At 40.4% G+C, this 20,978-nt stretch overlaps 4 protein-coding genes across 13 annotated transcripts; 3 read left to right on the top strand and 1 right to left on the bottom strand.

Moving 5' to 3' along the window:
* Nucleotides 1-1,559: 1,559 nt before the first annotated feature.
* Nucleotides 1,560-6,717, bottom strand: LOC107216720 (PAN2-PAN3 deadenylation complex subunit PAN3). 4 transcript variants are annotated; one of them, XM_015653994.2, is made up of 10 exons: nucleotides 6,585-6,717; nucleotides 5,358-5,689; nucleotides 4,939-5,208; nucleotides 4,412-4,669; nucleotides 3,854-4,229; nucleotides 3,645-3,761; nucleotides 3,329-3,568; nucleotides 2,886-3,168; nucleotides 2,410-2,764; nucleotides 1,560-2,283 (listed from the first exon to the last, which is right to left on the bottom strand). In XM_015653994.2, exons 2-10 carry the CDS (start codon nucleotides 5,403-5,405, stop codon nucleotides 2,164-2,166), a joined length of 2,067 nt encoding a protein of 688 aa, XP_015509480.2. In that variant the 5' UTR covers nucleotides 5,406-5,689; nucleotides 6,585-6,717; the 3' UTR covers nucleotides 1,560-2,163. The 4 variants fall into 4 exon arrangements, with proteins under 4 accessions (XP_015509480.2, XP_046587042.1, XP_046587041.1 ...); XM_046731086.1 differs by lacking the exon at nucleotides 5,358-5,689 and having other exon boundaries at nucleotides 4,939-5,203; XM_046731085.1 differs by lacking the exon at nucleotides 5,358-5,689.
* Nucleotides 6,718-7,225: 508 nt separating this feature from the next.
* LOC107216713 (nuclear pore complex protein Nup205) lies at nucleotides 7,226-14,218 on the top strand. Its single transcript, XM_015653985.2, has 10 exons — nucleotides 7,226-7,373; nucleotides 7,653-7,816; nucleotides 7,901-8,317; nucleotides 8,388-8,679; nucleotides 8,777-9,499; nucleotides 9,584-12,832; nucleotides 12,917-13,167; nucleotides 13,257-13,496; nucleotides 13,591-13,789; nucleotides 13,868-14,218. The coding sequence occupies exons 1-10, from the start codon at nucleotides 7,364-7,366 to the stop codon at nucleotides 14,080-14,082; spliced, it is 5,760 nt and encodes a 1,919-aa protein (XP_015509471.1). The 5' UTR covers nucleotides 7,226-7,363; the 3' UTR covers nucleotides 14,083-14,218.
* Nucleotides 14,219-14,273: 55 nt separating this feature from the next.
* On the top strand, nucleotides 14,274-16,511 carry LOC107216702 (phosphatidylinositol N-acetylglucosaminyltransferase subunit C). Its single transcript, XM_015653962.2, has 3 exons — nucleotides 14,274-14,413; nucleotides 14,499-14,679; nucleotides 14,981-16,511. The coding sequence occupies exon 3, from the start codon at nucleotides 15,088-15,090 to the stop codon at nucleotides 16,015-16,017; it is 930 nt and encodes a 309-aa protein (XP_015509448.1). The 5' UTR covers nucleotides 14,274-14,413; nucleotides 14,499-14,679; nucleotides 14,981-15,087; the 3' UTR covers nucleotides 16,018-16,511.
* A 107-nt stretch (nucleotides 16,512-16,618) lies between these two features.
* LOC107216726 (NF-X1-type zinc finger protein NFXL1) lies at nucleotides 16,619-20,903 on the top strand. 7 transcript variants are annotated; one of them, XM_046733179.1, is made up of 6 exons: nucleotides 16,619-16,766; nucleotides 16,805-16,823; nucleotides 17,488-17,759; nucleotides 17,860-17,972; nucleotides 18,116-19,784; nucleotides 19,897-20,903. In XM_046733179.1, the coding sequence occupies exons 2-6, from the start codon at nucleotides 16,814-16,816 to the stop codon at nucleotides 20,332-20,334; spliced, it is 2,502 nt and encodes an 833-aa protein (XP_046589135.1). In that variant the 5' UTR covers nucleotides 16,619-16,766; nucleotides 16,805-16,813; the 3' UTR covers nucleotides 20,335-20,903. The 7 variants fall into 7 exon arrangements, with proteins under 7 accessions (XP_046589135.1, XP_015509488.1, XP_046589134.1 ...); XM_046733180.1 differs by lacking the exon at nucleotides 16,805-16,823 and adding an exon at nucleotides 17,241-17,334 and having other exon boundaries at nucleotides 16,716-16,804; XM_046733181.1 differs by lacking the exon at nucleotides 16,619-16,766 and adding an exon at nucleotides 17,241-17,334.
* The last annotated feature ends 75 nt before the right edge of the window (nucleotides 20,904-20,978 follow it).

The raw sequence follows: 20,978 nt of genomic DNA on the forward strand, positions 1-20,978 counted from the left end.
GTCCGTTGTACACGTATACGCAACGTGTATGTATATGTTTATATCGAATTGTAAATGTACGGCCGTTGTTTTTAACTTCGTAAGAACTATTAGAACGCTTTTAATCAACGTAGTTGAGCTGCGCAGGAGAAAAAGATAAAAATTATTCTATGAGAAGAGAGAGAGAGAGAGAGAGAGAGAGAGTTGCAGCGGTAGAGGATTCATCATAATACGACAGTTTTTTTGTTTTTTTCTTTCTCTCGCGCCTTCTTTCTTCTTTTATCTCCCCATTTCTGTGTCTGCCTAGTTATTACACGTGATATATATTGCACCATACCGCGTTCCATTTTCACCACAACGTATCTCTCCTTCCCGTTATAGCCGATGTTCTTTTACCAGCCACGTATGTAGTTCCTTACGCGTATCATTTATTCAGTGAAATTCTTCGTCACCCCAACAATCTTATATGGTTTCGGGGCATACCGCGGGGCGGAAAAGTCGCGAGGATTCGATTCAGTTTCAAGTTTGAATCGAATTCCGTTAGAGAGGAACGATATACGTCTTCGACGTTCATTCGAATACCCAGGGGATTTCTTTTTTTCGGCGAGTTCGTATATGCGACGTGAAATTCGCATTAAATCGTTACAATGCGGGAAAGAAGCGGAAAAAATAACGGGAGATTGAAAAACTCCCAAGGGCCAACCGCCGGACGTATGAAACGAACACCGAAAAGCGTCTTAGGACGACGTAAGAAAACCAGCCGAGTGATCCAGATGATTCAGGGCAGGGAATTACAATTCGTCGGTGACGTTAACGCAATTAAATGAATGATGGTTGTCGAGTCGGTTGACAACGGGGAATATATATTCTGACTGACTGACGGGTTGCATCGCTGCTTATTTCGGGCTCCACGTGTATGCGTAATCTATACGTAGATCACCGACATCTCCGACGTGTGTATACCTATGTACGTAACACACGAACTTTAATATACCTACGTCGTCTGTCTACTCGACTGTCGCGAGTAATTGCGAAGGAAATGAGATCAAGTTTGAGTGCGAGCCTGTCCGCAAGGGTGGGAGGGAGGTAATGCACTACATGCGGCTACAACGTTACATCTACCTATTTATGCACGCGTACGTTGTACGTATGTACGTATTTTATTACGTACATACATAGATATAGAGGAGAACAAGGCGGCGGAAGTAACTGAGGAGACAATAATTCGCTGTCACCGGGCTGCCGGAGGAGTATTCAAATGATTAATATCCAACCGCCCCGCTCCGACGTGATTCCATTCTTACCGGCAATCGATATTGCAGATCGTAGTTGTTATCGGCTCAAAACGAGGGGAGGGGGATAATTTATTCACCATGTTCCCATGGTAGGGTCGGAATCGGGTTAGGCTCAAATTACAGCTAATGAAAAACGAGATTTCGGATGTGGGAAATTATTTTCTTTCTCTCAAATCTCGTTTCTTTTCGACTGTAATTTGAACCTAGCCCGACTCTGACCCTACGATGGAAACATGGACATTGTTCGAACAATGAAAACTTGCGAAAAAAGTAACAAGACGTGCGTTTAAGATTGCTTTCAAAAATAAACATTTATTTCAAAATTAATGCTTACCAGCTGTATCCTAAAACCTATGATCTCTATCCTATACACAGGCTGTGTTGAGCCTCCGTGTATTAGGTTGTAGTAGTATCATTTTAAGATTTTAGCGCATGATTAAGTTCTGTGTGTTTGTGTGTACATACGTATATGTAGCAACATAGCGGATTTCATTGAATGTTGAAATATGTACTATTATTTCGATTTTTACATCATTTAATGATTTTCTTCTGTACCTATTTTATATTCAAATTAACGCATCATCAATCGATGCGTTCCTTTGGGCCGTTATTCTTCGTCGTCTCCACCTCCTTTTATTCCTTCATCCCTTTCCTTATATTGTTATTTTCTTATTTCGTTTTTAATCTCAAAAACACATCAAAAAGCTCACTCCACGCGTCACCATCCGCTTCGACTTGTCCGGAACTTCCAAATCCATGTCCACAACTCTGGATCATCCTCGATCCTGAGTAATGTAGAAATTGTAGTAGCGCTAACTGTTGATATCACAATGATGGTTCGGAGTATATGCTGTTGTGCCGCTGTTGGACTCAATGCTTTTTTTATTGCCTAGGCGGCGTCCAGCTTCGCAGAATGCACAACCTCGGCGTATGACATTTCCAAACACTGTCGCAACTCGGCGTAACTAACGACCAACACGCTTTGCTCATCCCGCGACATCAGGCAAATCTAAACAGGAAATATCGAGGATCGATTGAAGTGACGTATTGATCAATGTTTGAAATTTCTTCGCAATGCCAACCGTTTATCTATTTCTGAATCTAACACTCTAATCACTCGAATCTAAATACTCACCTTGTCGTGAGATCCAGAGTCGAGTTTGTTCAGACAAGATACAACGTGGGCCATGTCCAACCACGGTCTTCCATCCGCCGCTACTTGGTGGAACACGTAGTCTCTGAACAGTTTCAGCATGTAACGATCGCCGGTTTCAGCCCACGTTGGCTCCATGTTCAGCTCTGGCCGTTCGTTGATGGTCGCCAGTTTTGCGAGTAGTCTGAACAGTCTGCCGTTTTCTAGCTCTTTGGCAAGTTCATCTTCCAGAACGTCTGAACGAAGATGGACGGCGTCGAGTTGAGTATAAAACCGAGCTCCAATCATTGGCATTAAATCAGTGACGCTTCTCCGCTGCTGAGAAGATAGCAGGTACCTGAAATGACGAATTTCTTTATCGTAACTGGAGCGAGAGTAAACTACTCAATAAAGTTAGACAAAACGTATTCAGGTCAAGAGAATAGGCAAAAATGTCAGAATGGAATATAAATACGTACAATATAAGGTTTCTGAGATCAGACGAGTAGGTGCGAGCGACCAGTTCCAGGGAGGCCTGCATGTTGTCACGATGCACCGCTAGGAGACTACGGCAAGCCAAAGCTAGCACAAGTTTTCCTAATGCGAGCAAGTCTTCTTGTTGATAATGCGGCATTAGTGCCAACGGATTCGCAGCTGTACCGTCAAACGTCACAACGTCGGGAATCGCGACGCAGCTGAGACGCAGCCGACTTCGTGACGAGAGAATTATCTTTGTAGGGTCCAGAGATCTACACGCAATACCTGAAGAAAATTTTTAAACTAACGATAATATAATAAAAACTTCGAATTTATTCGCAATTTACTTCTTTCTATTGTAACTTTGCGATTGTAGAGCCATATGAAATCTGCTCACTGTTACTATAAGTCTGAATAATGTTCAAAAAATGAAATAATCACTTACCAGCTGCGTGAATAACCCGGAGAGCAGCTGTCAGCTGTATAATGTAGTTCCAAATAACGCTTTCTGGCAGCATACTGCTGTGCTGTTGTCTCAATATGGTGTTCTTTGTGTGGCTGTAAGGACGGGGAGCGTTGGGGTCGGACGAAAACGGATCTGAGTAGCCGTTGAGCTCGGTAGCAGAGAAGTGTTTGTTCAAGAGCGTCTCGGACCCAGGGTGGTAGTCATAGACGAATACCATGGCTGAAATAGTCCTAATTTAGTGAAATGAAAAAAGATTAATATGAAAAAGCTGGGAGAAAAATATTTGGGTACATACAATGATCACCAAAGGTCTTGGTGGTGAAGACTTCTCGCAGTTGGACCAAATTAGTGTGCGTCAACCGCTTCCACATATCGACCAAGACCATACATTTTGTATTGGCAAGTCTAAAGTCTGAAATGAATAATTCTCAGTTACAGTAAGATTGCTCGTGTACAATAACGCTTACCATCCAACCAGAGCAATAAATATGCTTCACGACTCACCGTGTACTCGGCGCAGGCAATAGCGAGTCCCGGTTTTTAAACTGGTCGCTTTGTACGTGGAGGTTTGATAGCCGAGGACAGTCGATGTGGATTTATGGATGGGTTCGAGAGGGCATAATTCATGGTAGTTATCTACTTCGTTTGGCAAATCTGGAAACTGCACCGGGTCTGGCTGAGCTAACGTTAGTGCATTTTTTTGGAGAATGTCCAGTCGCAGGCCTTCGCTGACAAAAAAACTCGGAACGGCCTGTGGAGGGGGCGTCGAAGGAGCCGAGGGACTACTCGATGCGGGAGATTTTGCTGCTTTGGCAGTCTGCAGGTGAGAGGGGGTCCCTGGATAAACGTATCCTATCTGACTTGCGCCAGCGGTTCCAATCTAGAAGAAATACTTCTCGTTACGATTTCTGTGTAGTCGCTTTACCGGAACACAAAAGTTTCAAAATATACTACGGTTACTAAATACAAACTTTTTCGCCTCATTAGTGGTTGATTCTCGTTTACGTGAGTTAAAATTTATCCTAAGGAGGCGAAATTCAAATCTCTGTCTGGTGAACTTACAGCTTCGACTCCTTCTTCGCTTGACACATTTTCCGTTGTCGACGTCCCGAGGTAGAAATAAGTTGTTCCTCCGACATTCTCCTGGGAATGATAGGAGCTGTTGAATATATTTGGCGAGCTACTATTGCTACCTGCAATTCCTCGTCCCGGCACAAATTCCGGACTGGTAGTAGTTTTTTTTTGTGCATCCAGTGAAAGGCCGGAGAGATGTTTTGTCACTACAGCTGTGTTTAGGGCAACTCCAGAGCTTTGGCAGTTCTAGATTCATAAAACGTCACGATTATTAAGTGTGAAAATTATTACCTATAACTCGATGTTATAAATATTTTCTAAAGGCAAAATTACTGTGTAAAAATCAATGGAAAAACAGTACAATTAACGGAAAATCTTGATCGATTAGCACTATGTTACAATTTAGGATGTTATCTTTTCAGAGTTCAAGGTGAAAATTAACTAGACCTTCTTAATTTTAGTTTGCGAGTGCGACTCCTCATTTTTATACGAAAATAATGAAATCTGTTTGTTACCATGTAGGTTGCAAGTTTGGACTCCTGTGGGACTCCATTTGTTTGAGGGGTGTAAGTGACAAACATTGACGGATCCATCTCTCTTCCATCCACCGCATTGACCACCGTTCCGTTTTCCGTTAGATTTTTCGATCCTCCCGCCTTCGTGCTTTTGAAGTCCTCGTTGTTAAAAATTTCGCAGCTGCCAGAGCTGTTCTTTCTTTCTTTATCTTCCGTTGTCACTAGAGAGAGAATTTCCAAGACTTCCAACGTTAAGCTAGCCTGCCTATGCTGGAAAGAATCTCAACATTTTAAAATCATTGCCGAATAGCATTTCCTCCATATTTTAACAAGTTGCATAAATTACACTAGCTTGTTTGTATTCAATGATAATTTTAATATTCTTTTTTTTCTTTCTTTCTCCTCAAAATTTTACTAACAAAGTTCTTTATCGACACGGTTTTACTGCCTTTCGACGGACGTCGCATTTTCACCTCGCGTAGGCAGGCAACTTCGTCTCTAGACAATTGAAGCTGCGTCGAAGAATATCTTTCGCTTCATTTAACACACTGGAAAATTGCTTCTGTTTATTATCACCTAAGTTATTTAATCTCATATCCAGTCTTTCTTTTACTCCATTTTTCTAAAATTTCTCAGGATAATTTCAAGTTTCTCTTTTCGTTTTTTTTTTGTTCTTTTTTTTTATTTTTTATTTTTTTATTCTTTAACAGTGCTGCTTCTATTTTTTTCCAATATGTTCGACTTGTAAACCCTGAAAATGAACGGTGATCATTAGAACAAGTTTGTCTACTTTGTGACTTAATTAATCGTTGAATAAAAAAAACCAAACGAATCTGTTCAGAACGGTGCAGAAAGAGAAATATAAAAACATGCAAATTTGTTTTATATTCAGTAATTGTTGCGCGTAAAGGTGAGACGATTAAAGGTACAGTAGTAGAACCTGTGTTATCGAAAACATCGATGCTTGAATTTAACATAAGGCAACAGTGAAAGTTGATGGTTTTCCTGAAAATAGAATATCGTTCAGGGTAGAAAAAGCATTAATAAATGGAATTTGTATTCTATTGAAGTTAAGGAAAAGTAAGAAAAAAGAATATAAATCACAGAACTTTTGAACCTAGTGTGTAATTCTAGCCTTCGCTATATCAGACTAGAGACAACAACATGGAGAATATGTACACAAGTGTGTGATATACTTGTTGCCTCTAAAAATTGAGGGGGGTCAAGAAAATGCAGCAGGATTTGATTCGAACAATGTAGTAATAAACTAACAATGAAGCAGCTGATTTTGACAATGCACACACAGAATCGCGACAAAAGTGGTTAATTTTGGTTTTCAACAACGTTAAAAAAAAGTTCGTCTTTTTACGAAAAAAAATTGTAAAAGTTTAAACATAACTGAGCACCTCAAAAACGCGACGCGAGGCGAAAATTTTTTCCAAAATGTAGAACCGAAGTCTATAAAAACATCGAAGATATGGTGGACCAACATAACCCATCCGAGTTGTCAGTGACGTCGCGTCTGAGGACGGCGCGAAAATAAAACAGACGCTCCAGACGCTTTGCGACGGACGGCGTTTGGGTTATTAAAAAAAACAAATAAATGAGATTCTTTCAAGCTTAGATTAATATACTTTAGTACTGACCGTTCAAAACATTTTTCCTTCCCGCAGACAAAGGTGAAAGCGTACTCCGTGATACCGATCTCACTGTGTTTTTATGCTACACTTGTCTACACTCACGGACAACTTGCTGCTCTTACTTCGATCGCAGCTGTCCTTCCGGAAGTCGTGCTTCGCATACGTATATACTTTATTTTTCGAAATACAATTTAGACCTCGGCCATTTCCGGTATCTTTTATCAAATTTTATATTCAACCACGAGCTTGTCGATCGTTATTTTTCATTTTGGAAATTTAAAATCGAACGAATCATCGTTTTTGATTGCGTGGAGCTGATAAATCGTTGCATTTATCGCCTATTATTCGCATTGACGAGTCTCGGAACACATCGAGTAATGACGTTTTTTCGTCGAGTGGCCAACGAAAATAGCAACATAAATCAAAAAAGCGCTACAAATATATATTTGGTTGAAGTTTGGCGCATTTTTTTGTTATAAATTTGATCCAAACTGCATTTAGCGATCGGATTGAGTAACGTAGTGGTGAAATCCAATGACGCTTGGACCCAACCGAGTTCCATTGATGAAGAAGGTTCTTTTTTTTTTAAGTGGGTGGCATTGATCAATTATTTACCTTTTTTAAGTTGGCGACCACTGCTCGCTCGCGACCATGTATCATGAACGCAGCCATGTTCACGCGGTTTTACAAATCAGCGCCAACCGCCAATTCACGAATGAGTGTTTGTCTCTTTCTTCAGTGATTGTTGAATTTGACCTTCTGAGTTTAGTTTAAATAGCGCAAGGATGACTGAAGGTAGGTCTGCGTATGCGTCTAACTTATTCTACATTAATTACTGGAACTCTTCTCCCGGTTGTAACGTGACATAACCTAGTTTTACCCAACTTCATCACCGGTACAAATGCAACAACGTTTATGATCAATTGTCTGTCAAAATACGTGGTTGTATTTACCTTCATATTTTGTATGCTTGTTCAGTGATACAATTCACGTTTCGGTTGATAATTCGTTTTAGCGTGAATTTGAATTTTCCTAGGTTAAGTTTTGTCACATCGACACCATTTACTATTACAGAAAAGACAAGTACGGAGGACATGTGGACTCCTTACAAGGAACTCCAGAGTCTCGTCGATCAATATATTACCTCTGCACCCAGTTCCCACGATCCACAATACCATGAATTTATGGAAGCGCTTCGCAATCACCGACAGAATTTTCTAAATCTCCTAAGCAATCCTGTAAGCATAATATTTCAACATGTAGTAGCTGCGACTTGGAGACCTTGATTGCCATGTGCTAAGTTTATCATATCCTCATTCTAGGCAAAGAATGCAAAGAGTCGTGAGGAAATTAAAAATGCAGTGACGGAGGGTATAACTCTGCCTGGACTAGGTCACCAGGTTTTGTCCAAAGAATTGGTTGACGAGACAATTATATTATCCGACATGTACGAACTAAATGAATTTATGGCTCTTGACTTACTCTGTACTGCTCAACTTCAAATGCCGCATCATCCTGGATTGACACGAGGCCTAACTGCTGTCCTTCTGTACTATGACGGGAAGAAAGCTCTCACCTCAACATTGAGGACTTTGGTTCAAGCCAGAAATGGTCATACTTGGGTTCTCGACACACCCGTTACGCTTACCAAGCAAATTACGGAGTATACCAACAAAATGCAGGAAGACGGCCTGCTGGACAGGATCCTGAACCTTTTGGAGGATATGGATCCGACGAAGGTAAAAAATTTGTATTTGGTAATAGCACAAGATTTAACTTGGCGCTATTATAAGTAGATTCTTCTTTTAGGAACAAGAACTGTTGCAGCAAAACAGAGGCTTAGGAGGAGCCAAGCATCATCACATGGTCATGCGTCTTTATAACGGTGCCAGGCAGGATCTTGCCGATATTTTATACCTTTGGTCAGCTCAGTCAGCTTTGCCCAGTCACATCACTCACAGACTTTTGTCGTTACTTCACAATCGTCATCCGGAGGCTGAGGATGGGACTGGTGGCCCTGATAAAGTCACGTTGGCATTGATTATGGCTTTGCTCAATTCTATAAATCTCAGCTCACTTCACACCAGAGAGGACGGTGAAAGTATGTCTACGATAATAAGTAGCCTTATCCAGATAATTGCATATTATTCCTTGACTGTCGAACGATGATTTACTTTCTTTTTTTTTTCAAATTTCAGCAATTGTTAAAGCAATGCCGCTTATTGACGATCCTGACATGTTGCCACAGCTCGTAACCGAGCTAACTTCTGGTAATGTAAATTGGGAAAGTGCCGGACTTCGTGGTTTGATTCAGTTTGCGCTAGCTATTGCCATAGCAACTATAAAATCTGCACCCAATCTGTGTCCTACACAAAATATCACCGAAGAGGATGAAATTTTGGTGGAAGCTGCTCTGGCAAACAAGGCTTTTCATTTTTTGGCTGAAGTTCTACTTCAAAGCTCTCACATCCACAATGAGGAATTCTATGTTCGTTACATTCACACACTCATCTCTGATTTTATACTACTCATGCCTTTGAAGGTGAAAGAGTTGAGAAATAGAGCCGACGAATCAATGCGTATCGTTCAAGCCTATCAACAAGAAGGCATCGAACCTCCCATGAACCTTGACAACCATTTTGAGTACCTCATGCTGTCTGTCGCTGAACTGTACAAAAAGGATCCCCTCAATTTGAACCTTGCAATGGATTATTGGTGTCAACATTCCGACTCCTCTCATATGCCGAGCACTTTGCATGCGAGCCGATTACCTCCAAGGCAAGTTGCTCTGTTCAAATTTGTCAGAGTCGCCGGAGAAGTATTGCCCAGCGGGCTATTTGGACCCTACCTAAGAATGCTAGCATCACTTGCTTCTTCCCTACCAGCGGCTAGGCAAGCATTCAACTTTCTGAAACTTAATGGTAAGCTGTACGGCTTGATAACTTGATTTGAAAGTCTATTAATAAGAGGTAATCTTGTGTTATTACTGCATTTAATTTTTTCAGGACCTTCGGGGGCAACGACCATTTCCTGGGATCATTTCTTCAACTCCTTGAGTCGCTACTATTTTAATTTGCGACAAGAACTCCCACCTTCACAAGACACGGTATACCGTCAAAGAAATCATCCCAAAGGTATCACACCTCACGAGGTCAAAGGCTTGGAAGCTGTGCTTCTAGTCGTTCGGGTTGTTGCTTACTACGATGAAGTTTCTCGAATAGCGATATGCGAGCATCCAGGCTGGAACGTCTTGCCTTCTATTATTGGTTTGGTGGGCTGTGCTATGCCGATTCCATTAAAAGGTGCGTTAGTCAGAACGCTCGCAGCTCTGGCAAAATCTCCGGAGAGTTCATCTACCATATGGCAAAGTTTGGAAGCTGCGCAAATACTGAGTACCGTACCAACGACCAGCAGCTACCAACCGAGAGGAATTCAAACGGAATTAGAAGAAATTGAATCTAGAAACGAGGAATTTCCTTTGACCAGAGCAATGTTGGAGCTTCTAGATGTCCTTACTGATTTTCCGATACCTCGACTTCTGGGTGTTGGCCTAAGAAATCCAGGCTTCGATCCGTACTTACATTTCATAATAAATTCCGTATTTTTGCGGTTCAACACACGGTCGTATAAAAATCCTGGGGAAAAGTGGGACGTGTCCGATGCCTGTCTGAAAATATTCATTAAATTGATAACACAGTATGAGCCAACTATCGAAGACTTTATCGGATGTAAAATAGAACTACAAGGCGGTGAATCGACTGTCGTCAATCCTCCTCCTGGACACCATTTGATAACGTTGCTACACTCAAATTCCGAGTTTCTACACGTCATTCTGCTCATACTTGACGAAGGATGCCATCTTTTGGATACTTACGACGATTTTCCTGGTAAAACAAGCCTCGAAAGCAGCACTTTGCACTGTTTGCAGATATTGGAGCATGGATTGGCAGCCCAATATCATTACATGGTTCAATTGGCTGCAGCCAGCTCAACCAACAGAATTTTAACAGGGCTATCCCGCCTTTTGCTAGGTGTAAATCCTCGCACGGGAAAACCAGACCACATGATTAACATCGTTAAATACATATCCTACAACTCATGGCTCACTCAACACGCCTTTGTGTCAGTTGGCATTGTTCAAGGCGTCGCCAACGAACCTGGAGCAGATTCAGAGTTACTTTCTACATTCACGTCTACTCCTTCGTTGGCAACGACGATCAGGCATGGTTTCGTAGAGTGTCTGGATTCTGACGAAAACTTTGAGTCTGAGGAAGAAATTGGGAATGAAAAACGAAGCGGTAATTGCAAGGGCAGGATTTTGTCCCTCTTGATGCAGAGCATAACACGCCCTGCGCCTAACATAGCTCATTACCTACTTGGATTCGACATCACTAAGGACATAAGAAAAACTGCAATTCAACAACCTGGAATACTAGGCTTTCCGAGGACTTGTCTGCACTCTATACTCGGGATATTGGAATTATCGTTGGAGCGTGGCCGTGACAAGATTACAGAGGCTTGCTACTGGTTCCTTCACATACTGGCTTCAAATAACAAAACCTCTGTTTCCGTACTTCGGTTCCTTCGGACAGCCACCAATCAAGATTTCGTACAACGTCATCTTTCCAAGCTGCCATTCCAGGGAGCGAACAGAGCGACTGAGCTTGCCTGCATGTCCTGGCTGCTAAAAATATCGGCAATTGAATTGCGCGTCGCTGGTGGCAGCCTTCAGAACTCCCTGATTCAAAGACTAGTCGGCAATCTAATCCATGACAGAGATCAAATTGTGCCATCCCAAAAACTCCTGATGGATCTACTTCACTATATCGATTTCCAGTTAAATCTAGATCCTCCAAAGTCCTGGGAATACTTTGATCCGTCTCAAATTGAAATGGTGTTGGGACGCTGCAGCATTCCAGTTCCACTTGGTGGAAGTCCCCAGCTTATAGATATCAGAAAACTTCACAATCTTATAACAGAAGAATTGGCTGGTACGCAAACTAGCGCAACTGCGACTCAGCGTAAGCTTGTGCAACAGGAGCTGCAATCTATCCTTGCATACGCCTTGAAACGAAATCAAACGAAAACCCTTTCTTACGCTACTGTGAAGTTCGTCGAGGGCTGGTGTCAAACAACTGAAATTTTATTCTCTGTCGCAACGAACCAGCAACTTCCCGCTGCTCAGAGGCAAAATCTTCTGCTAAATTTGTCACATGATTTACTGCAGAAGATGACGTCTTGCGAAGCTTTGAACGAAATCAAAACACTTGTATCTGGAACCGTGCTCGTACTACTAGTAAACCTTCGTAATAGCTTCTCCATGCAATCTGACGATGAGCTGCTACCGTCTTCCGCTGCAAATACAACAATGATGAAGATTATCCTTAGTCATATTCTTCAATGGATCTTAAATTCTGGTGTATCCTCACAAAAAGTTCGAACCCATCTTTATGGGGCACTTCTCAATTTCCTCTGTGTAGTCAGTTTGGAAAGATCGGAAGTTGTGACCAACATGGATTCCATGTATGTTAGTCAGTTAGATAGTTCGTATTATAGAAGTACGCCGCTACAGGAGCGTTCGCATCGATATGCGACGATACAAGTGATCAGTAGTTACGGTAACAAGTTGATGGATATATTGTCCCACGATTGTTCCGGTGGACACGACGTCTGTAAAATGCTGTCATTATCGTGCCTCGACAAAATTTTAGAATTCGATTGCAGCAATACGTGGGTCACATATCTGGCTAGCAGAGGGTACCTTAAACACATGGTAGACAGTCTTCTGGATTCTGACAATTTATTGCGAACAATGCTTCAACCAGATCCACTCACTCTGCGGCCCCTGTATTTATACGAATCAAAAATGGCAACGCTCTGCAGAATGGCGTCGACCAGACTGGGTGCCGAATGTCTTCTGGAAAATAAAGTCCTATCTTGCTTATCAAGCATGTGTGTTTTCGATCAGCATCCTGACGTAAATGTGGGCTTTGAAGGTGGAGATATATCCTTTGTGCCTTCCATAGGTCAGCGGTATCAGCAAATCTTTTTACCTGCACTTTATTTGTGCGATGCTTTGCTGACTACCCTTGGAACGGAAAATCAGTCTTGTGCCATACAAGTTTGCGGATTTTTACAGAGTCATCGAGATACCGTTGAAATGGTTTTACGGAATGCATCACCTCATTCTAATGTTCTGTTCCTCAAAGAAGTCGCCAGTCTCACCGGGGTCATCGCAAGGTCTGCCAACATTGGTAGGCATCTCTCATTCAATTGATTTTTTCATGATTTTATTTCTATTTTATTCTATGCAAATATTTAATTCTCTTCTTTTTCAGACATGTATAAACTTGTTGACGAGGAATTGGCCAGAGCCAACTCTAACGAACACAAATCTGAAGATAGTACAGGCATGAGAGAATTGCGAGCCCATCTTTATAGGCTCCAACGTTTGATGCTCTCCATGGTCTCCAGATTTCAGCCACAACTGCCTCCCGTCGTACCTCTACATCAACAAATGGAAGCTACCCAACAACATTCGTGCGCAATACAAATTGCTGCCAACGTTATGCTGTACACTCGTAATCAAGTATGTCAAACTTACCGACGCAACTCATTTACATTGATTGAAGATTGAACTGTGTTCAAAATTCTGATTTTCTTTATTCGCTTTTACAGATGGAACACACCCGGATGGATCAGAAAATAAAAAACGTACTTTTTGAACCTTATTTAACAGACAGACCTGGGCTTAGAGATGGAAGAGGAAAAGATTCCACTGGTGGAATACATTTGGGTGCAATTATAGGGCAACTTGTTTCTTCTACTTCGTTACTTCACTCAGAACTGCCGCATTTAGACACAATGGTTAAAAATGCCTCGATTATAAAAGACATGAGTTCAAATGACCTTAAAAAAGTGAGTGCTAACATGATAACACGTTTCTAATTTAAAATTTCACCAATGACATTCTTTGAAATTGAAATCAAATTTCGTTTTTTTTTTTCTTCAGTACATAACAGAAGAGGAAGGTGAATTGGATATTCAAAAACAGCGATTAATAGCCGAGAAAAGACTAGCGGAAGAAGCGCGATGCAAACGCGGAGATCTCAAGTACTGTTCATTAATCGTAGAACATAGTCTGTACATTTTATGGAGTCACTTAGACTTCTTTGCCATGCAAGCAATGACGCGTCACAACAGATCTCAAGGTAAGCGGCATCTGGAGATCTATGTTGAATATTTTTACAATATTTCAATAGGTAAAATATTACTTCTTCTCTTTACAGTGTCTTCGAGTAACTTGGATGAAACTGTAGTCTCGTGGAGAATATCTGCAGAAATGTTGTCCGATCTAAAGCAAGGGCTTGTTTCCACCCTATCGGACAGTTTTATTACCCAACTAATGGACACACCAAGAGAATTCACTACGACGGATCGATCTTTTATCGAAGCATTAGTTCGACGGATCAAAAGACTCTTGCAGTTTATTATCACCAAGTAACATTGTAGCAGTATTTTATTTAGACAAAACCAAATCTGAGTTCCAGTCCAATATCGCCGCCTCGAAAAGCTTATGCGAGACATAATCTTCTGAATCATTTCTTATGTATTAATAAAAAATAACTTGTTATATTAAATGAAGATTTTTTTTTTCTCATGAATTTAGGTCACTGTTATTTATTTGTGTTGTGTGTTTTTTTTTCTTATTTATTAAAATTTGGTCGTTCTGATGCAAATCCAACTAAATACAAGATATGAGAAATACGTCAAGTACGGCCTGCGTGATTCAGTGCATAATCAATCAAATTCAGGCCTTCAACATAACCTCAAAGGTAACACTTATCTTCGTCAGATGTTAATCTACCTGTTCCATTTTTTTTAATGATTGTGAAAAAGGAATGTATTTTCATATTTTAGCGATAATTAAATGATTTCTAAACTGTAATAAAATATCCCTTGACTCGTGGTTGAGATTGGTTGACACAAGTCATGAACAAATTTGGATCTACAAAAATCTTAGAAATAGTTTTGTTTCTTCGACGGACTGTCACGAATGACGCATGAGAATGAAAAATTTTTTATACTTCAATTATTCTCGGTAAGCAATTCGAACTTATTTCAATATGAGATCTATTTATCGTATCGCTTTCAAACTACAAAGAATTTGACCCCAAACTAACCTAATTTAACTAGAATTTATATTGAATTTTATAAAGCTTTTCGTTTGTCGTTCACTGAATCCATTAATTAATCCATATCCCGTAACTTTCCATAAATATTTATAAAACTACAGTCTACATATACAGCTCGTTGAGTAACGAGAAATCATATAAGAATTTGTGCGATGCAATCAGGCAACGAGACTATCTCAGACGTGTACCATTATATTTTATTTTCAGTTCAACAGTTCTGAAGCACAATGCTTAAAATTTGGCAGCTGTCCAAAAAACTCTAGCATAACGTCAAGCCGGGGAGTGAAATTGTGAATTTCTGACTGAATGTTGGAATGAGTTACTCAATGAATGACATTCCACTGGAGAGTCATTTAACGCAAAAAAGAAGAATGTCTCATTGTGAATTAGAGGCGCCTGTTATGAATGGAAAGAAAACAAATGGAGTTGTGACTAGACGGTGGCGTAAAAATTTGTACGAAACTCGTGGGCTGCCGGATAATTATACGGACAGTTCGTTCCTGGAAGAATTGCGTAAAAATATAAACCCAAGTAACATTACAACCATCGAGGCTATATCGTTTGCGGCGAGTGTGTCCGTCCAACTGAACATAGTAATTTTATTCGTCATAGTTTTCGTTTGGTTGGACAACGAATGGATAGCGCCTAATGCCATCTTTGTGTTCAGTGGTATTCTCACATTAGCCGGGTATTTTCTTCATACTTTTAAGAAGTCCGACATGCTGGAAAAAATGTCCAAAGACCTTAGAACTGTCTTGATATTTCTTGCTTTTGGCTACATCTTATCACCGATATTGAAAACCCTGACTGCAACCGTCAGTACGGACACAATATATGCCATGACAATATTTATGTTTTTGATACACCTTATATTCAGCAAATACGGCTCCCCACAAGTCTCTTTGTCCGACTCCCTCTCCATAACTTCCTCAATTTTTGGCTCGCTCATGTTAGCATCCAGACTCGTTTCGCCTCTGCACGCCTTCTCACTCCTTACCACAGCCGTTCTTTGCTTTGTTCTTTTGCCGTTTGTCATGTTTCAAATCGATGGCAAAGTGTGTATCACAATTGTTCTTTCTGCCACTACGACTTATCTACTTTACGTCATATCTTCAACAATTTCGTGCGTATTTATCGGAGTTACCATATTTCTACAACTGGTTTGTCCCCTTTGCTATATCAGGTGGCAAACTTATAAAGAAAATATTTACGGCCCATGGGACGAGGCCGTGATCACGTCTTGAAGATGTCTAAAGCATTTATGAAATCAGTGAACAGCATGTTATGTGAAGCACACATTTTTAAACCAAATAATATTTATTGGATGAAGGAATTTAGTTTCAGATAGAATTTTCACTGTTAATAAATTCAATACTATCGAAAATGGTGGGGGATAGTGAAATATTCATGGAACGATGCTGTAGTTTTTTTATAATATTTTATTCTGATAAATAGTGCTATAAAAAATTCGTATAAATTAATGTGACAATTTTTAGTTAGTATGGAAATGAATCGGCACACGAATCATTTTTTATTCATTTATGATACATTAATTCTTATAAAATCAGGTATATTGTTATACTTGTACAGAAATATTGGGCACTGCGTGTCTGCTTATACGAGTATTAGGTATTATTATAAATTCAAATCCGAGTTTGAGCTATTATCCAAAAATTAAACCTAAGGAAACTTAATTTAGGGTTCAAATTTGTTAAACAATATCGGTAATACAAGAATACACATATTTTACTTTCTCATTTACAACCAGAATGTTTATTCCTGCGTTTTATTTTTTACATATCCAATCCCGAGATCACGGTGAAATTCAAATTTGAATCGAAACTACCGCCAAAATCCTGATCACGTGATTTCGGGAAGTGTGGCGCGTATCGATCGCATATGCGCAGTAATCAAATGATTGTGCTGGTGTCTGAAGTGGTTGTGGTTGTGGTTGTGGTGAATTAATGACGTTGATAGAGGTTATGAGTTTTGTTTTACTGATCTCATTCCATTTTAGAGGCAAATAACAAGGTAATAAGAATGAACTCTGGTCAGTTTCACCGTGTTTTTAAAAATCATGATAGAATTTTGCGACAAATTTTCATGTGCTTTTTTTCCACTCCGCGTTTCTTATTCTTCTAAATATTATCAAAGTCTTAATATTGTCTTTTCTGCAGTATTGATATGTAACTAACAAAATTGAGATAAGAATTATTTACGTCAATTATCGTAACTATCGGTACGAGTCTATCTTGAAATTATTTCCTTATTTGTAGTTCTATTTATCTTGGCCTCCAGAAAAATTTCCCCTCAACAGGCTTGATTTATTAAGTTATGATTTTTACGTAATAGATGTTTGAAAAAGAGAATAAGTAACAATCCCATTTTAATGTCAATGTAGCTAGGCAAATTATTTTCCATTTGGTAAGCCTCAATTATCATTTTCTGAAAGTACACTTGTTTACAGATCTGTAATTAGGTATCCGAAGTAAATAAAGAAGAGGTTCGGAGGCAGTTGTGTTTTATATTTAGGTTCATAAGGACCGTTTGACAGCTTTGTGGTAATTGAAAATATTTTATTGTTTGTTCAATTACTAGTAAATAAAATCAACAAAACGTAAGTTTCACATTAGGCTTTCATTTTCAAACCAAAACTGAGGATCGTATAGGAATTATTTGACAATTTGTCTACATTGTAAAGCTTGGATTTTTAGGATTCAAAATGAAGAAATTTAAGAGAGCGCAAGCGCAAAATCAAGCGGCGATCGAAAGGCACATGGTTACACATCCTATGGTAGAATCGTCGAGCGACGAAGAAGATGAAACTGGGCAAGAGATATTGGAACAAGCTGTTGGAAAGGTCCTGACTTCCTACCAAGATCAAGGTGGAGATCCTGAAAAAATCCTATCTTATTTGGCTGATACTTTTCAATCTAACGGCGCTGTTTGCTTGATATGTATTTCGTCGGTGAAGAAAACAGACGCAGTAAGTTTGAATGAAGAATTTGTCATGATAACACTCTCATCGCTGTTCAGCCAGTAGAAATTGTTTTGTCATGTTTTATCCTAATAAATTATTGATGCAGATATGGAGCTGTACCATGTGCTACTCATTTATGCATCTCCCGTGCATTCAGCACTGGATTCGAGACAGCCTTGCTTACAAGCGGGACCGTGGAATTTCTCAATTATGGGCATGGTGGGTTCAATCAATTGTTAACTCGCTGTTAAATTCTGACAGCTTTTGTTCTTTTCAAATCAACTCTGATGAGCAAATAAATCTATGATCCACCTTTATTATCGATGTCCAGAGTTAATGACAATTGAGTCTGATTATTGCAGCCCAAAATGTCGTACAGAGTATGCCGAAGACGAGGCTCCGCAACACTATGAATGTTTTTGCGGAAAGACGAGAGATCCATCATATCAACCATGGTGCGTACCACATTCTTGCGGAGAAGCATGTGGAAAACTTCTCCAACCAAAATGCGGGCATTCCTGTGTTCTGCTATGTCATCCCGGACCTTGTCCTCCGTGTCCTAAAATGGTTTCTTCCAAATGCTACTGTGCCAAATCAGCCCCTCGTCCGAGACGCTGTAACGCCAAAGAATGGAGCTGCGGCGCTGTTTGCAGCAGGAATTTGAAATGCGGGAAACACACGTGCACAGAAATGTGTCATAGTGGCGAGTGTCCACCATGTCCGGAGAAGGTTTCCGCGACTTGTCACTGTGGGAATAAGACCGAGCTGAGGCCATGTTTCGACACGGTGTGGCGGTGCGATAAACCGTGCAGAAAATCCTTATCTTGTAACGTCCACGTTTGCCAAGACGTCTGCCATCTGCCCGGAGACTGTGGCGATTGCCTGACGGCCAAAAACAGGTCGTGTCCGTGCGGGAAGAGGAAGTACAAGATTTCCTGCAAGCAGGAGGCAGCGACGTGCGGTGATACTTGCGAAAAATTACTGGATTGCGGAGCACATTACTGCAACAAACGCTGTCATCTCGATAGCTGCGGGCAATGCTTGGAGGTGGTTACCAAATCGTGCAAATGCGGTGCTCACAAAAAAGAGATAGCTTGCGCCAAAGTGTTTCACTGCGACACGAAGTGTAAGCAGATTCGGTTGTGCGGACGGCATCCGTGCAATAAAAAATGCTGCGACTGTGTGAAGAAGAATAATTTCAATCCTTGCGAAAAGACTTGCGACCGTACTTTAAGTTGTCGCAAACACAAATGTTCCGCTCCTTGCCACAGCGGCCCATGCTATCCCTGCCAGAGGACAGACACTATACAGTGTCGATGCGGTTCGAGCAAAATTGTCATACCTTGTGGTACAGCCAAGAAGATTAAACCACCTCACTGTAATAAAATGTGTAAAATTCCACCGATTTGCCACCATCCAAAACGAGAGTCGCACAAATGCCACCAAGGACAGTGTCCACCCTGCAAGAAACAATGTGCCTTGGCGCATAAAAAGTGCGGTCACATTTGCCCAGTGCCCTGTCACACCAAGGTATGGGTAAAGGTGAATGGTATAACTCAACCAGCTGGGCCGTGGGAAAAACAGAGGGACAAGATGCAGCTGAAAACTCTGCCTTGTCCACCCTGCCAAGTTTCAGTAATGGTCACTTGTTTAGGTGGGCATGAAACTTTGCCGTGGCCGTGCCACAAGGCGGTATCAAGCTGTTGCCAAAGGCCTTGCGGACAATTGTTGAGCTGCACAAATCATACCTGCATGTTATTGTGTCACGTTGTACAAGCGTCGGGAGACAATGGACAACCAACGCCATGTGAAGAATGCGAAAAGCCATGCGTCATACCCAGACCTCAAGGATGCACTCATACTTGCCCCAGCATCTGTCATCCGGCTCCTTGTAAACCCTGCAAACAAATCGTACGACTTCCTTGTCACTGCAGCATCAATACTTTGTATATTCGCTGCTCTGAGCTCACTTCGGCTAACGAAGAGACTAAGAAGGAGATGTTCAAGTGTGGAAATCAGTGCCCTAAGAATGTAAGTATCGTCATAATGATACCATAATTGGTATACGATTTCAAAAAAACTCGACACTTTTATTGTACTGTAAAGATAACTTGAATTAAAATTTGTTGTTTACATTCCACAGTATCCATGCGGGCATCGTTGCATAGATGATTGTCATCCAGGATTGTGTGAACGAGCTGAAGAGTGTAATAAAAAAGTGAAAATTTGGTGCAAGTGTAAAAGATTGAAGAAAGACATTTCTTGTCGCATTATAAGATCTGGCGGAGCTGTAGTTGAATGTGACGCTGTGTGTCAGGAGAAAAAGAAAGAACGAATTCAAGCCCAAGAGGCTGAGGCAGAGAGGAAAAAGAGAGAAGAAGAATTGCGCAACCAAAGAGAGGTGGAAAAGTTTGAAAGAAAGTTCAAACCTAGACGTAAGTGTAAGGACAAGACGAATAACGAACCGCGCGTTAAGGAAACAAAGTTTAACTACCTTAAGTGGCTCGCAGCTATCTTGGTATTTGCCATAGCTTGCCTGGTCGCTTTTTATAGCGTGGACATGCAAATGGTACCTCATTAATTTCTATTGTACCAAAGAATAATACTTGGATTTCTCAATCGTTACGCAACAGGGATCTTGAAGTATCGTGGACTATTGTTTACTTTAGTAATTTATTGCTTATTTCATCCCAATAAATTTCAATAATAGGTCTGTTTCGACCAAATTGTGGGGTACAATATGAGTGTATTACCCACATTCGGGTAGTTTATTATTCGAACATTAGATGTTATTACGTATTAGAGTCGCATTATGTGGTGCGAAAACTGTATATCAAACCAGCAATGGTCCTTCCTTGTGTTTTGGAAAAACTCGTGCACAGCAAGTACAAGGGTATAAACATAAGTGAATTTGGTGTCTGGAATTTTACAGTGTATGTTTTAGTCTTTATTCTGACGTGATATTTATTGTTAGATTAAGAAAACTTTCATTTATCTATCTAGACAAGTACAAAATAAGATCAGTCATTAAAGGCACAAAAATTTCTTACACATTTTAAATGTAATCAATAGTATTTGATTGTTTAAGGGATACATTGATTAATTTCACTTTGGAAATAACCAGCCTAAAGGTAATCCAGGTAAAAAGAAATGTTTTGACAAAAATTTTAACTGTTAGGGAAGAAAAAAATTTTACAGAAAATTTAATTTCTGCAGATTAAGTAT

Source organism: Neodiprion lecontei, chromosome 2 (assembly GCF_021901455.1).
Source record: "Neodiprion lecontei isolate iyNeoLeco1 chromosome 2, iyNeoLeco1.1, whole genome shotgun sequence".
In the NCBI taxonomy this organism is placed as follows: Eukaryota; Metazoa; Arthropoda; class Insecta; order Hymenoptera; family Diprionidae; genus Neodiprion; species Neodiprion lecontei.

Excerpts from the sequence above, each read along its gene's own strand:
- LOC107216702 (XM_015653962.2), top strand. The coding sequence starts at position 15,088 with ATGAGTTACTCAATGAATGACATTCCACTGGAGAGTCATTTAACGCAA.
- LOC107216726 (XM_046733179.1), top strand. Across the intron at positions 17,760-17,859 it reads CGGTGAAGAAAACAGACGCA|ATATGGAGCTGTACCATGTG; the intron begins GTAAGTTTGAAT and ends TTATTGATGCAG. Across the intron at positions 17,973-18,115 it reads ATTTCTCAATTATGGGCATG|CCCAAAATGTCGTACAGAGT; the intron begins GTGGGTTCAATC and ends TGATTATTGCAG.
- LOC107216720 (XM_015653995.2), bottom strand. The coding sequence starts at position 6,437 with ATGGGTTATGTTGGTCCACCATATCTTCGATGTTTTTATAGACTTCGG. Across the intron at positions 5,209-6,344 it reads CCTCGCGTCGCGTTTTTGAG|CATAGGCAGGCTAGCTTAAC; the intron begins GTGCTCAGTTAT and ends GATTCTTTCCAG. Across the intron at positions 2,284-2,409 it reads ACTCTGGATCTCACGACAAG|ATTTGCCTGATGTCGCGGGA; the intron begins GTGAGTATTTAG and ends TTTCCTGTTTAG.
- LOC107216713 (XM_015653985.2), top strand. Across the intron at positions 7,817-7,900 it reads TAAATCTCCTAAGCAATCCT|GCAAAGAATGCAAAGAGTCG; the intron begins GTAAGCATAATA and ends TCCTCATTCTAG. Across the intron at positions 13,168-13,256 it reads TGCTGTACACTCGTAATCAA|ATGGAACACACCCGGATGGA; the intron begins GTATGTCAAACT and ends TCGCTTTTACAG.